Source organism: Nerophis lumbriciformis, linkage group LG18, assembly GCF_033978685.3.
Source record: "Nerophis lumbriciformis linkage group LG18, RoL_Nlum_v2.1, whole genome shotgun sequence".
In the NCBI taxonomy this organism is placed as follows: Eukaryota; Metazoa; Chordata; class Actinopteri; order Syngnathiformes; family Syngnathidae; genus Nerophis; species Nerophis lumbriciformis.
The window spans coordinates 3392501-3407500 of NC_084565.2; the positions used below are offsets into that span (position 1 = coordinate 3392501).

General features: G+C 35.4%; 1 protein-coding gene across 3 annotated transcripts in view; it reads left to right on the forward strand.

Annotated features, from left to right (window-relative positions):
* farp2 (FERM, RhoGEF and pleckstrin domain protein 2) overlaps positions 1-15000 on the forward strand; it is a 179691-nt gene that overhangs the window by 89192 nt on the left and 75499 nt on the right. For all 3 annotated transcript variants that reach the window (XM_061977479.2, XM_061977476.2, XM_061977478.2), the window contains exons 6-7: positions 1-74; positions 7279-7393. The exon at positions 1-74 is cut by the window's left edge and continues 24 nt beyond it. In XM_061977479.2, the coding sequence (XP_061833463.2) occupies positions 1-74; positions 7279-7393 (189 nt within the window). The remainder of the gene's footprint in view (positions 75-7278; positions 7394-15000) is intronic.

A 15000-nucleotide genomic window follows, 5' to 3' on the forward strand; every position in this document is an offset into this window, starting at 1 on the left:
AAGGGATCTGATGGAGGGACGCTTGATTTGCACAGAAAACACCGGAGCTCTTCTGGCCTCTCACCTGGTGCAATGTACGTTCATCCTCATGCACTCACTTTGTGTCATCCTTTCACATCCAACATGAATATTTGTCGGCTTTATCTGGCCTGCAGTCATTTGACGTAACTCAATACTGCTTCTGTGAGCCAGCTGAGCCTTGAGATTTCCCCCGGCCAATAAGCAAAGACAAATATTGACTGTAATAAAAGAGATTATGGAAAGCATGCATCTCCAAATATTGTCAGCGCTTGCTTTTCACCCGAAACGCGACGATAAATTAGATTAAGATTGAGTTGTTGTTTTTTAATGAGAACAGAAAAATGTGGACACGCGTGTTTTCCACTGGACAGCAACGACTGACGTTACCCAGCAGGCACAGGACGTTGAAACAACGTTGAGAACTTGTTGAAGTAGGTCCTGACGTTGGGCAACACAAATACAACGTTGAAACAACATGCTTTTTGACAACGTTTAATACATTTTGGGTTGTGACGTTGATTTGACCATTGAAATTTGGTCATTTCCCAACACAAATACAACGTTGAAACAACATACTTTTTGACAACGTTTAATCAATGTTGGGTTCTGATGTTGATTTAACATTGAAATTTGGTCATTTCCCAACCAATATTCTACACCACAAATACAACGTTGAAACAACATGCTTTTTGACAACGTTTAATCAATGTTGGGTTGTGACGTTGATTTGACCATTGAAGTTTGGTCATTTCCCAACACAAATACAACGTTGAAACAACATGCTTTTCGACGACGTTTAATCAATGTCAGGCTGTGACGTTGATTTGACCATTGAAATTTGGTAATTTCCTAACCAATATTCTACACCACAAATACAACGTTGAAACAACATGCTTTTTGACAACGTTTAATCAATGTTGGGTTCTGATGTTGATTTGACCATTGAAGTTTGGTCATTTCCCAACCAATATTCTACAACACAAATAGAAAGTTGAAACAACATACCGTTTGACGACGTTTATTCAATGTCAGGTTGTGACGTTGACTTGACCATTGAAATTTGGTCATTTCCCAACCAATATTCTACAACACAAATACAACGTCGAAACAACATGCTTTTTGACGACGTTGATTCAATGTTGATTTGACCATTGAAGTTTGGTCATTTCCCAACACAAATACAACGTTGAAACAACATGCTTTTTGACAACGTTTAATCAATGTTGGGTTGTGACGTTGATTTGAACATTGAAATTTGGTCATTTCCCAACACAAATACAACGTTGAAACAACATACTTTTTGACAACGTTTAATCAATGTTGGGTTCTGATGTTGATTTAACATTGAAATTTGGTCATTTACCAACCAATATTCTACAACACAAATACAACGTTGAAACAACATGCTTTTTGACAACGTTTAATCAATGTCGGGTTGTGACGTTGATTTGACCATTGAAATTTGGTCATTTCCCAACACAAATACAACGTTGAAACTACATGCTTTTTGACAACGTTTAATCAATGTTGGGTTGTGACGTTGATTTGACCATTGAAGTTTGGTCATTTCCCAACACAAATACAACGTTGAAACAACATGCTTTTCGACGACGTTTAATCAATGTCAGGCTGTGACGTTGATTTGACCATTGAAATTTGGTCATTTCCCAACCAATATTCTACAACACAAATACAACGTTGAAACAACATGCTTTTTGACAACGTTTAATCAATGTTGGGTTCTGATGTTGATTTGACCATTGAAGTTTGGTCATTTCCCAACCAATATTCTACACCACAAATAGAAAGTTGAAACAACATACCGTTTGACGACGTTTATTCAATGTCAGGTTGTGACGTTGACTTGACCATTGAAATTTGGTCATTTCCCAACCAATATTCTACAACACAAATACAACGTCGAAACAACATGCTTTTTGACGACGTTGATTCAATGTTGATTTGACCATTGAAGTTTGGTCATTTCCCAACACAAATACAACGTTGAAACAACATGCTTTTTGACAACGTTTAATCAATGTTGGGTTGTGACGTTGATTTGAACATTGAAATTTGGTCATTTCCCAACACAAATACAATGTTGAAACAACATACTTTTTGACAACGTTTAATCAATGTTGGGTTCTGATGTTGATTTAACATTGAAATTTGGTCATTTACCAACCAATATTCTACAACACAAATACAACGTCGAAACAACATGCTTTTTGACGACGTTGATTCAATGTTGATTTGACCATTGAAGTTTGGTCATTTCCCAACACAAATACAACGTTGAAACAACATGCTTTTTGACAACGTTTAATCAATGTTGGGTTCTGATGTTGATTTGACCATTGAAGTTTGGTCATTTCCCAACCAATATTCTACACCACAAATAGAAAGTTGAAACAACATACCGTTTGACGACGTTTATTCAATGTCAGGTTGTGACGTTGACTTGACCATTGAAATTTGGTCATTTCCCAACCAATATTCTACAACACAAATACAACGTCGAAACAACATGCTTTTTGACGACGTTGATTCAATGTTGATTTGACCATTGAAGTTTGGTCATTTCCCAACACAAATACAACGTTGAAACAACATACTTTTTGACAACGTTTAATCAATGTTGGGTTGTGACGTTGATTTGAACATTGAAATTTGGTCATTTCCCAACACAAATACAACGTTGAAACAACATACTTTTTGACAACGTTTAATCAATGTTGGGTTCTGATGTTGATTTAACATTGAAATTTGGTCATTTCCCAACCAATATTCTACAACACAAATACAACGTTGAAACAACATGCTTTTTGACAACGTTTAATCAATGTCGGGTTGTGACGTTGATTTGACCATTGAAATTTTGTAATTTCCTAACCAATATTCTACAACACAAATACAACGTTGAAACAACATGCTTTTTGACGACTATTAATCAATGTTGGGTTCTGACGTTGATTTGACCATTGAAATTTGGTAATTTCCTAACCAATATTCTACAACACAAATACAACGTTGAAACAACATGCTTTTTGACGACTATTAATCAATGTTGGGTTCTGACGTTGATTTGACCGTTGAAGTTTGGTCATTTACCAACACAAATACAACGTTGAAACAAAATGCTTTTTGACGACGTTTAATCAATGTTGGGTTCTGACGTTGATTTGACCATCGAAATTTGGTCATTTCCCAACACAAATACAACGTTGAAACAGCATACTTTTTGACAACGTTTAATCAATGTTGGGTTCTGAAGTTGATTTGACCACTGAAATGTGGTCATTTCCCAACAAATATTCTACAACACAAATACAACGTTGAAACAACATGCTTTTTGACAACGTTTAATCAATGTTGGGTTCTGACGTTATTTTGACCATTGAAGTTTGGTCATTTCCCAACACAAATACAACGTTGAAACAACATACTTTTTGACAACGTTTAATCAATATTGGGTTCTGACGTTGATTTGACCATTGAAGTTTGGTCATTTCCCAACCAATATTCTACACCACAAATACAACGTTGAAACAACATGCTTTTTGACAACGTTTAATCAATGTTGGGTTGTGACATTGATTTGACCATTGAAGTTTGGTCATTTCCCAACACAAATACAACGTTGAAACAACATACTTTTTGACAACGTTTAATCAATATTGGGTTCGGACGTTGATTTGACCATTGAAATTTGGTCATTTCCCAACCAATATTCTACACCACAAATACAACGTTGAAACAACATGCTTTTTGACAACGTTTAATCAATGTTGGGTTCTGACGTTATTTTGACCATTGAAGTTTGGTCATTTTCCAACACAAATACAACATTGAAACAACATACTTTTTGACAACGTTTAATCAATGTTGGGTTGTGACGTTGATTTGACCATTGAAGTTTGGTCATTTCCCAACCAATATTCTACAACACAAATACAACGTTGAAACAACATGCTTTTTGACAACGTTTAATCAATGTTGGGTTCTGACGTTGATTTGACCATTGAAGTTTGGTCATTTCCCAACACAAATACAACGTTGAAACAACATACTTTTTGACAACGTTTAATCAATATTGGGTTTGGACGTTGATTTGACCATTGAAATTTGGTCATTTCCCAACACAAATACAACGTTGAAACAACATACTTTTTGACAACGTTTAATCAATGTTGGGTTGTGACGTTGATTTGAACATTGAAATTTGGTAATTTCCCAACACAAATACAACGTTGAAACAACATACTTTTTGACAACGTTTAATCAATGTTGGGTTCTGATGTTGATTTAACATTGAAATTTGGTCATTTACCAACCAATATTCTACAACACAAATACAACGTTGAAACATGCTTTTTGACAACATTTAATCAATGTTGAATTCTGACGTTGATTTGACCATTGAAATTTGGTCATTTCCCAACACAAATACAACGTTGAAACTACATGCTTTTTGACGACGTTTAATCAATGTTGGGTTCTGATGTTGATTTAACATTGAAATTTGGTCATTTCCCAACCAATATTCTACAACACAAATACAACGTTGAAACAACATGCTTTTTGACAACGTTTAATCAATGTTGGGTTCTGACGTTGATTTGACCATTGAAGTTTGGTCATTTCCCAACACAAATACAACGTTGAAACAACATACTTTTTGACGTTTAATCAATGTTGGGTTCTGACGTTGATTTGACCATTGAAATTTGGTCATTTCCCAACACAAATACAACGTTGAAACTACATGCTTTTTGACAACGTTTAATCAATGTTGGGTTCTGATGTTGATTTAACATTGAAATTTGGTCATTTCCCAACCAATATTCTACAACACAAATACAACGTTGAAACAACATGCTTTTTGACAACGTTTAATCAATGTTGGGTTCTGACGTTGATTTGACCATTGAAGTTTGGTCATTTCCCAACACAAATACAACGTTGAAACAACATACTTTTTGACGTTTAATCAATGTTGGGTTCTGACGTTGATTTGACCATTGAAATTTGGTCATTTCCCAACCAATATTCTACAACACAAATACAACGTTGAAACAACATGCTTTTTGACAACGTTTAATCAATGTTGAATTCTGACGTTGATTTGACCATTGAAATTTGGTCATTTCCCAACACAAATACAACGTTGAAACTACATGCTTTTTGACTACGTTTAATCAATGTTGGATTCTGACGTTGATTTGACCATTGAAATTTGGTCATTTCCCAACACAAATACAACGTTGAAACAACATGCTTTTTGACTACGTTTAATCAATGTTGGGTTCTGACGTTGATTTGACCATTGAAATTTGGTCATTTCCCAACACAAATACAACGTTGAAACATGCTTTTTGACGACGTTTAATCAATGTTGGGTTCTGACGTTGATTTGACCATTGAAATTTGGTCATTTCCCAACACAAATACAACGTTGAAACAACATGCTTTTTGACGACGTTTAATCAATGTTGGGTTCTGATGTTGAAATATGGTCATTTCCCAACCAACATTCTACAACCCAAATACAACGTTGAAACAACATGCTTTTTCACAACGTTTATTCAATGTCAGGTTGTGATGTTGATTTAACATTGAAATTTGGTCATTTCCCAACCAATATTCTACAACACAAATACAACGTTGAAACAAAATGCTTTTTGACGACGTTTAATCAATGTTAGGTTGTGACGTTGATTTGACCATTGAAATTTGGTCATTTACCAACCAATATTCTACAACACAAATACAACGTTGAAACAACATGCTTTTTGACAACGTTTAATCAATGTTGAATTCTGACGTTGATTTGACCATTGAAATTTGGTCATTTCCCAACACAAATACAACGTTGAAACTACATGCTTTTTGACTACGTTTAATCAATGTTGGATTCTGACGTTGATTTGACCATTGAAATTTGGTCATTTCCCAACACAAATACAACGTTGAAACAACATGCTTTTTGACTACGTTTAATCAATGTTGGGTTCTGACGTTGATTTGACCATTGAAATTTGGTCATTTCCCAACACAAATACAACGTTGAAACAACATGCTTTTTGACGACGTTTAATCAATGTTGGGTTCTGATGTTGATTTAACATTGAAATTTGGTCATTTCCCAACCAATATTCTACAACACAAATACAACGTTGAAACAAAATGCTTTTTGACGACGTTTAATCAATGTTAGGTTGTGACGTTGATTTGACCATTGAAATTTGGTCATTTCCCAACCAATATTCTACAACACAAATACAACGTTGAAACAACATGCTTTTTCACGACGTTTAATCAATGTTGGGTTGTGACGTTGATTTGACCTTTGAAGTTTGGTCATTTCCCAACACAAATACAACATATTTTTTGACGACGTTTATTCAATGTTGGGTTGTGACTTTGATTTGACCATTGAAATTTGGTCATTTCCCAACCAACATTCTGCAACACAAATACAACGTTGAAACAACATGCTTTTTCACGACGTTTATTCAATGTCAGGTTGTGATGTTGATTTAACATTGAAATTTGGTCATTTACAAACCAATATTCTACAACACAAATACAACGTCGAAACAACATACTTTTTGACAACGTTTAATAAATGTTGGGTTCTGACGTTGATTTGACCATTGAAATTTGGTCATTTCCCAACACAAATACAATGTTGAAACAACATACTTTTTGACAACGTTTAATCAATGTTGGGTTCTGACGTTGATTTAACATTGAAATTTGGTCATTTACCAACCAATATTCTACACCACAAATACAACGTTAAAACAACATATTTTTTGACGACGTTTAATCAATGTTGGGTTCTGACGTTGATTTGACCATTGAAATTTGGTCATTTCCAAACACAAACACAACGTAGAAACAACATGCTTTTTGATGACGTTTATTCATTTTTGGGTTGTGACGTTGATTTGACCATTGAAATTTGGTCATTACCCAACCAACATTCTACAACACAAATACAACGTTGAAACAACATGCTTTTTGATGACGTTTATTCAATGTCAGCTTGTGATGTTGATTTAACATTGAAATTTGGTCATTTCCCAAACCAACAACGTTGGTCCAACGTGGGACGTCAACGTGGTCTCAGTTTACAAACACAACTATTTTGCACCCTTGTTTCAAAGTCCGTTGTAAAGGACATGTAGGTATAAATCAAGGTCTTGCGCCTGCTGTAGAAGTAGAATGAGTGACAGATGAATGTGTCCCCAGCTGAGATCGGAGACTACGACGCGGCGGCGGACAAAGACTTCCTGAGGAACAACACTCTGCTGCCTTACCAGGAGAAGGTGCAAGACGCCATCATCAACTTCCACCGCAGACACCTGTGAGTTGCATTTATTTATTATTTTCTGCACTGGCGGCATTCTACCAACGTAGTCATACGTTTTTATATGCGGCGTGGCGTCTTATTTGCTACCTCTCCTGTTTTCCCACACCTCCTCCTCCTCCTCCTTTGCATTGTTGGGGCTCTTTTCAACGCTATTGCTCTATTTGGCTGTGAAGATGGTGGCTAATCTCTTCCCTGGATGGCCAGCATGGAAGCACTAATCTCCCCGCTCTATTAGCCTTAAGGCCAGTGGGGCAGGGGAGGGCCCTAAGGAGATTGCAGCGCTTAGCGGATCAGCAAAATTAGAATGTGGCGATGATTGGATGGATATGTCTTCCTAACATGCTGTTTGCTTGTAATCACTTGGTTTTTTTAGGATCCAGCTCAATTCCTGGGAGTCAAAGGAGTTTTTAGTTTGCTGTTACCTGGCTAAGATATATTCATCTACAAACTACCGTATTTTTCGGACTATAAGTCGCAGTTTTTTTCATAGTTTGGCCGGGCTCCAGTGCGACTTATATGTTTTTTTCCTTCTTTATTATGCATTTTCGGCAGGTGCGACTCATACTCCGGTGCGACTTATACTCCGAAAAATGCAGTACTGACAATAAACAATATTATTGTCAACGTTATTAAGAGCCCAAATTAACCACTGATGAAATAATACTATTGCAAGTACCGTATTTTTCGGATTATAAGTCACAGTTTTTTTGATAGTTTGATTTATGTGTGAAATTATTAACACATTACCGTAAAATATCAAATAATATTCGAGGAAGAAGATTTCATGGGATTTAGCGATTAGGAGTGACAGATTGTTTGGTAAACGTATAGCATGTTCTATATGTTATAGTTATTTGAATGACTCTTACCATAATATGTTACGTTAACACATACTTGCCAACCTTGAGACCTCCGATTTCGGGAGGTGGGGGGCATGGTCGGGGCTGGGGCGGGGGCGTGGTTGGGGGCGTGGTTAAGAGAGATATATATATATATAAGAAATACTTTCAGTGAATTCTAGCTATATATATATATATATATATATATATATATATATATATTGTATTACATATATATATATATATATATATATATATATATATATATATATATATATATATATATATATATATATATAAAGAAATACTTGAATTTCAGTGTTCATTTATTTACACATATACACACACATAACACTCATCTACTCATTGTTGAGTTAAGGGTTGAATTGGCCATCCTTGTTCTATTCTCTGTCACTATTTCAGAACACACACGTTATACAAATATACATTATAAAATCAATAAGAAAACGGGAGCTCTAATTTGGGAGTCTGAATTAGGATCAGAAGTTCCTATATAAACATTGCGCACTCACCTCGCCTTTTTGTATTGATTACTGCAGCTGTGCACTGGATTCATTCACAAATACAAACTACAACTCACAAACACTTTAGAGTTAGGCTCCACCATCAGAATGTGTACTTAAACTTATAAAGATCACATGGATATTATTCAGTGAGTTGATTCACCAAAACTAACCTGTTATACAGGAGGAAAAAGCACACAGGACGTTTCAATTGTTCACAGACTGGTCGCTCTCATCAGAATGACAAGACACTTCCGGTCTGCAGGTGATAGCATTCAATTGGGAAGAAACGCCCTACTGCCCCCTACTGACCAATGTGAATACTGATAAATGTGGAATGACAGCTCCAAAAACGAATTCAAACCACAAAATAAAATAAATAAATCAACACAAAAATGTGACACATTATGGGTGGGTCACATATGCATGTACAGTAGATGGCAGTATTGTCCTGTTTAAAAGTGTCACAACATTGCTGTTTACGCCAATGTTGTGAACAGGCTGTCAACACGTCATTCAGGTCCGCATGGAGCTGGAGGAGGCGTGGCCTCCAGCTCCGCCTGAATTTCGGGAGATTTTCGGGAGAAAATTAGTCCCGGGAGGTTTTCGGGAGAGGCGCTGAATTTCGGGAGTCTCCCGGAAAATCCGGGAGGGTTGGCAAGTATGCGTTAACATACCAGTTGGTTATTTATTCCTCATATAACGTACACTTATTCAGCCTGTTGTTCACTATTCTTTATTTATTTTAAATTGCCTTTCAAATGTCTATTCTTGCTGTTGGCTTTTATCAAATACATTTCCCCCAAAAATGCGACTTATATGTTTTTTTCCTTCTTTATTATGCATTTTCGGCCGGTGCGACTTATACTCCGGAGCGACTTATACTCCGAAAAATACGGTATACCCATTTAAATGCAATAAACTCAAATAATACATTTTGAATATACTGTGTTAGCAAAATGTTGCATTGGATTAAAAATCACAAACAAAGGCAATGAAATAGGTTTAATCTCTGTTAAGGGAGACCCTAAAATATATGCAACCAAAACAATAAATACGGCTAAATAAAGTTACTGTGACTGCAATGATCACAGTCGTTTAACTAAGTTGTATTTTATTTTTTTAATTACGTTTATTCAATGTCAGGTTCTGACGTTGAAATTTGGTCATTTCCCAACACAAACAAAACATACTTTTTGACAACGTTTAATCAATGTCGGGTTCTGACGTTGATTTGACTATTGAAGTTTGGTCATTTCCCAACCAATATTCTACAACACAAATACAACGTCGAAACAACATACTTTTTGACGTTTAATCAATGTTGGGTTCTGACGTTGATTTGACCATTGAAATTTGGTCATTTCCCAATCAATATTCTACAACACAAATACAACGTTGAAACAACATACTTTCTGACAACGTTTAATCAATGTTGGGTTCTGACGTTGATTTGACCATTGAAATTTGGTCATTTCCCAAATAATATTCTACAACACAACTATAACGTTGAAACATGCTTTTTGACGTTTAATCAATGTTGGGTTGTGACGTTGATTTGACCATTGAAGTTTGGTCATTTCCCAACCAATATTCTACAACACAAATACAACGTCGAAACTACATACTTTTTGACGTTTAATCAATGTTGGGTTCTGACGTTGATTTGACCATTGAAATTTGGTCATTTCCCAACACAAATACAACTTTGAAACAACATACTTTTTGACGACGTTTAATCAATGTCGGGTTCTGACGTTGATTTGACCATTGAAGTTTGGTCATTTCCCAACCAATATTCTACAACACAAATACAACGTCGAAACAACATACTTTTTGACGTTTAATCAATGTTGGGTTCTGATGTTGATTTGACCATTGAAATTTGGTCATTTCCCAACCAATATTCTACAACACAAATACGACGTCGAAACAACATACTTTTTGACGTTTAATCAATGTTGGGTTCTGACGTTGATTTGACCATTGAAATTTGGTCATTTCCCAACCAATATTCTACAACACAAATACAACGTTGAAACAACATACTTTCTGACAACGTTTAATCAATGTTGGGTTCTGACGTTGATTTGACCATTGAAATTTGGTCATTTCCCAACTAATATTCTACAACACAACTACAACGTTGAAACATGCTTTTTGACGTTTAATCAATGTTGGGTTGTGACGTTGATTTGACCATTGAAGTTTGGTCATTTCCCAACCAATATTCTACAACACAAATACAACGTCGAAACTACATACTTTTTGACGTTTAATCAATGTTGGGTTCTGACGTTGATTTGACCATTGAAATTTGGTCATTTCCCAACACAAATACAACTTTGAAACAACATACTTTTTGACGACGTTTAATCAATGTCGGGTTCTGACGTTGATTTGACCATTGAAGTTTGGTCATTTCCCAACCAATATTCTACAACACAAATACAACGTCGAAACAACATACTTTTTGACGTTTAATCAATGTTGGGTTCTGACGTTGATTTGACCATTGAAATTTGGTCATTTCCCAATCAATATTCTACAACACAAATACAACGTTGAAACAACATACTTTCTGACAACGTTTAATCAATGTTGGGTTCTGACGTTGATTTGACCATTGAAATTTGGTCATTTCCCAACTAATATTCTACAACACAACTACAATGTTGAAACATGCTTTTTGACGTTTAATTAATGTTGGGTTGTGACGTTGTTTTGACCATTGAAGTTTGGTCATTTCCCAACACAAATACAACTTTGAAACAACATACTTTTTGACGACGTTTAATCAATGTCGGGTTCTGACGTTGATTTGACCATTGAAGTTTGGTCATTTCCCAACCAATATTCTACAACACAAATACAACGTCGAAACAACATACTTTTTGACGTTTAATCAATGTTGGGTTCTGATGTTGATTTGACCATTGAAATTTGGTCATTTCCCAACCAATATTCTACAACACAAATACGACGTCGAACCAAACATACTTTTTGACAACGTTAAATCAATGTTGGGTTCTGACGTTGATTTGACCATTGAAGTTTGGTCATTTCCCAACCAATATTCTACAACACAAATACAACGGCGAAACTACATACTTTTTGACGTTTAATCAATGTTGGGTTCTGACGTTGATTTGACCATTGAAATTTGGTCATTTCCCAACACAAATACAACTTTGAAACAACATACTTTTTGACGACGTTTAATCAATGTCGGGTTCTGACGTTGATTTGACTATTGAAGTTTGGTCATTTCCCAACCAATATTCTACAACACAAATACAACGTCGAAACAACATACTTTTTGACGTTTAATCAATGTTGGGTTCTGACGTTGATTTGACCATTGAAATTTGGTCATTTCCCAATCAATATTCTACAACACAAATACAACGTTGAAACAACATACTTTCTGACAACGTTTAATCAATGTTGGGTTCTGACGTTGATTTGACCATTGAAATTTGGTCATTTCCCAAATAATATTCCACAACACAACTACAACGTTGAAACATGCTTTTTGACGTTTAATCAATGTTGGGTTCTGACGTTGATTTGACCATTGAAATTTGGTCATTTCCCAACACAAATACAACTTTGAAACAACATACTTTTTGACGACGTTTAATCAATGTCGGGTTCTGACGTTGATTTGACCATTGAAGTTTGGTCATTTCCCAACCAATATTCTACAACACAAATACAACGTCGAAACAACATACTTTTTGACGTTTAATCAATGTTGGGTTCTGATGTTGATTTGACCATTGAAATTTGGTCATTTCCCAACCAATATTCTACAACACAAATACGACGTCGAAACAACATACTTTTTGACGTTTAATCAATGTTGGGTTCTGACGTTGATTTGACCATTGAAATTTGGTCATTTCCCAACACAAATACAACTTTGAAACAACATACTTTTTGACGACGTTTAATCAATGTTGGGTTGTGACGTTGATTTGACCATTGAAATTTGGTCATTTCCCAACCAATATTCTACAACACAAATACAACGTCGAAACAACATACTTTTTGACGTTTAATCAATGTTGGGTTCTGATGTTGATTTGACCATTGAAATTTGGTCATTTCCCAACCAATATTCTACAACACAAATACGACGTCGAAACAACATACTTTTTGACGTTTAATCAATGTTGGGTTCTGACGTTGATTTGACCATTGAAATTTGGTCATTTCCCAACCAATATTCTACAACACAAATACAACGTTGAAACAACATACTTTCTGACAACGTTTAATCAATGTTGGGTTCTGACGTTGATTTGACCATTGAAATTTGGTCATTTCCCAACTAATATTCTACAACACAACTACAACGTTGAAACATGCTTTTTGACGTTGAATCAATGTTGGGTTGTGACGTTGATTTGACCATTGAAATTTGGTCATTTCCCAACCAATATTCTACAACACAAATACAACGTCGAAACAACATACTTTTTGACGTTTAATCAATGTTGGGTTCTGACGTTGATTTGACCATTGAAATTTGGTCATTTCCCAATCAATATTCTACAACACAAATACAACGTTGAAACAACATACTTTCTGACAACGTTTAATCAATGTTGGGTTCTGACGTTGATTTGACCATTGAAATTTGGTCATTTCCCAAATAATATTCCACAACACAACTACAACGTTGAAACATGCTTTTTGACGTTTAATCAATGTTGGGTTCTGACGTTGATTTGACCATTGAAATTTGGTCATTTCCCAACACAAATACAACTTTGAAACAACATACTTTTTGACGACGTTTAATCAATGTCGGGTTCTGACGTTGATTTGACCATTGAAGTTTGGTCATTTCCCAACCAATATTCTACAACACAAATACAACGTCGAAACAACATACTTTTTGACGTTTAATCAATGTTGGGTTCTGATGTTGATTTGACCATTGAAATTTGGTCATTTCCCAACCAATATTCTACAACACAAATACGACGTCGAAACAACATACTTTTTGACGTTTAATCAATGTTGGGTTCTGACGTTGATTTGACCATTGAAATTTGGTCATTTCCCAACACAAATACAACTTTGAAACAACATACTTTTTGACGACGTTTAATCAATGTTGGGTTGTGACGTTGATTTGACCATTGAAATTTGGTCATTTCCCAACCAATATTCTACAACACAAATACAACGTCGAAACAACATACTTTTTGACGTTTAATCAATGTTGGGTTCTGATGTTGATTTGACCATTGAAATTTGGTCATTTCCCAACCAATATTCTACAACACAAATACGACGTCGAAACAACATACTTTTTGACGTTTAATCAATGTTGGGTTCTGACGTTGATTTGACCATTGAAATTTGGTCATTTCCCAACCAATATTCTACAACACAAATACAACGTTGAAACAACATACTTTCTGACAACGTTTAATCAATGTTGGGTTCTGACGTTGATTTGACCATTGAAATTTGGTCATTTCCCAACTAATATTCTACAACACAACTACAACGTTGAAACATGCTTTTTGACGTTGAATCAATGTTGGGTTGTGACGTTGATTTGACCATTGAAATTTGGTCATTTCCCAACCAATATTCTACAACACAAATACAACGTCGAAACAACATACTTTTTGACGTTTAATCAATGTTGGGTTCTGACGTTGATTTGACCATTGAAATTTGGTCATTTCCCAACACAAATACAACTTTGAAACAACATAATTTTTGACAACGTTTAATCAATGTCGGGTTCTGGCGTTGATTTGACCGTTGAAATTTAGTCATTTCCCAACCAATATTTTACAACACAAATACAACGTTGAAACAACATGCTTTTTGACAACGTTGAATCAATGTTGGGTTGTGACGTTGATTTGACTATTGAAATTTGGTAATTTCCCAACCAATATTCTACAACACAAATACAACGTTGAACCAAACATGCTTTTTGACAACGTTTAATCAATGTTGGGTTGTGACGTTGATTTGACCATTGAAATTTTGTAATTTCCCAACCAATATTCTACAACACAAATACAACGTTGAAACAACATGCTTTTTGACAACGTTGAATCAATGTTGGGTTCTGACGTTGATTTGACCATTGAAGTATGGTCATTTCCCAACACAAACACAACGTTGAAACATGTTTTTGACCACGTTTAATCAATGTCAGGTTGTGACGTTGATTTGACCGTTAAAATTTGGTCATTTCCCA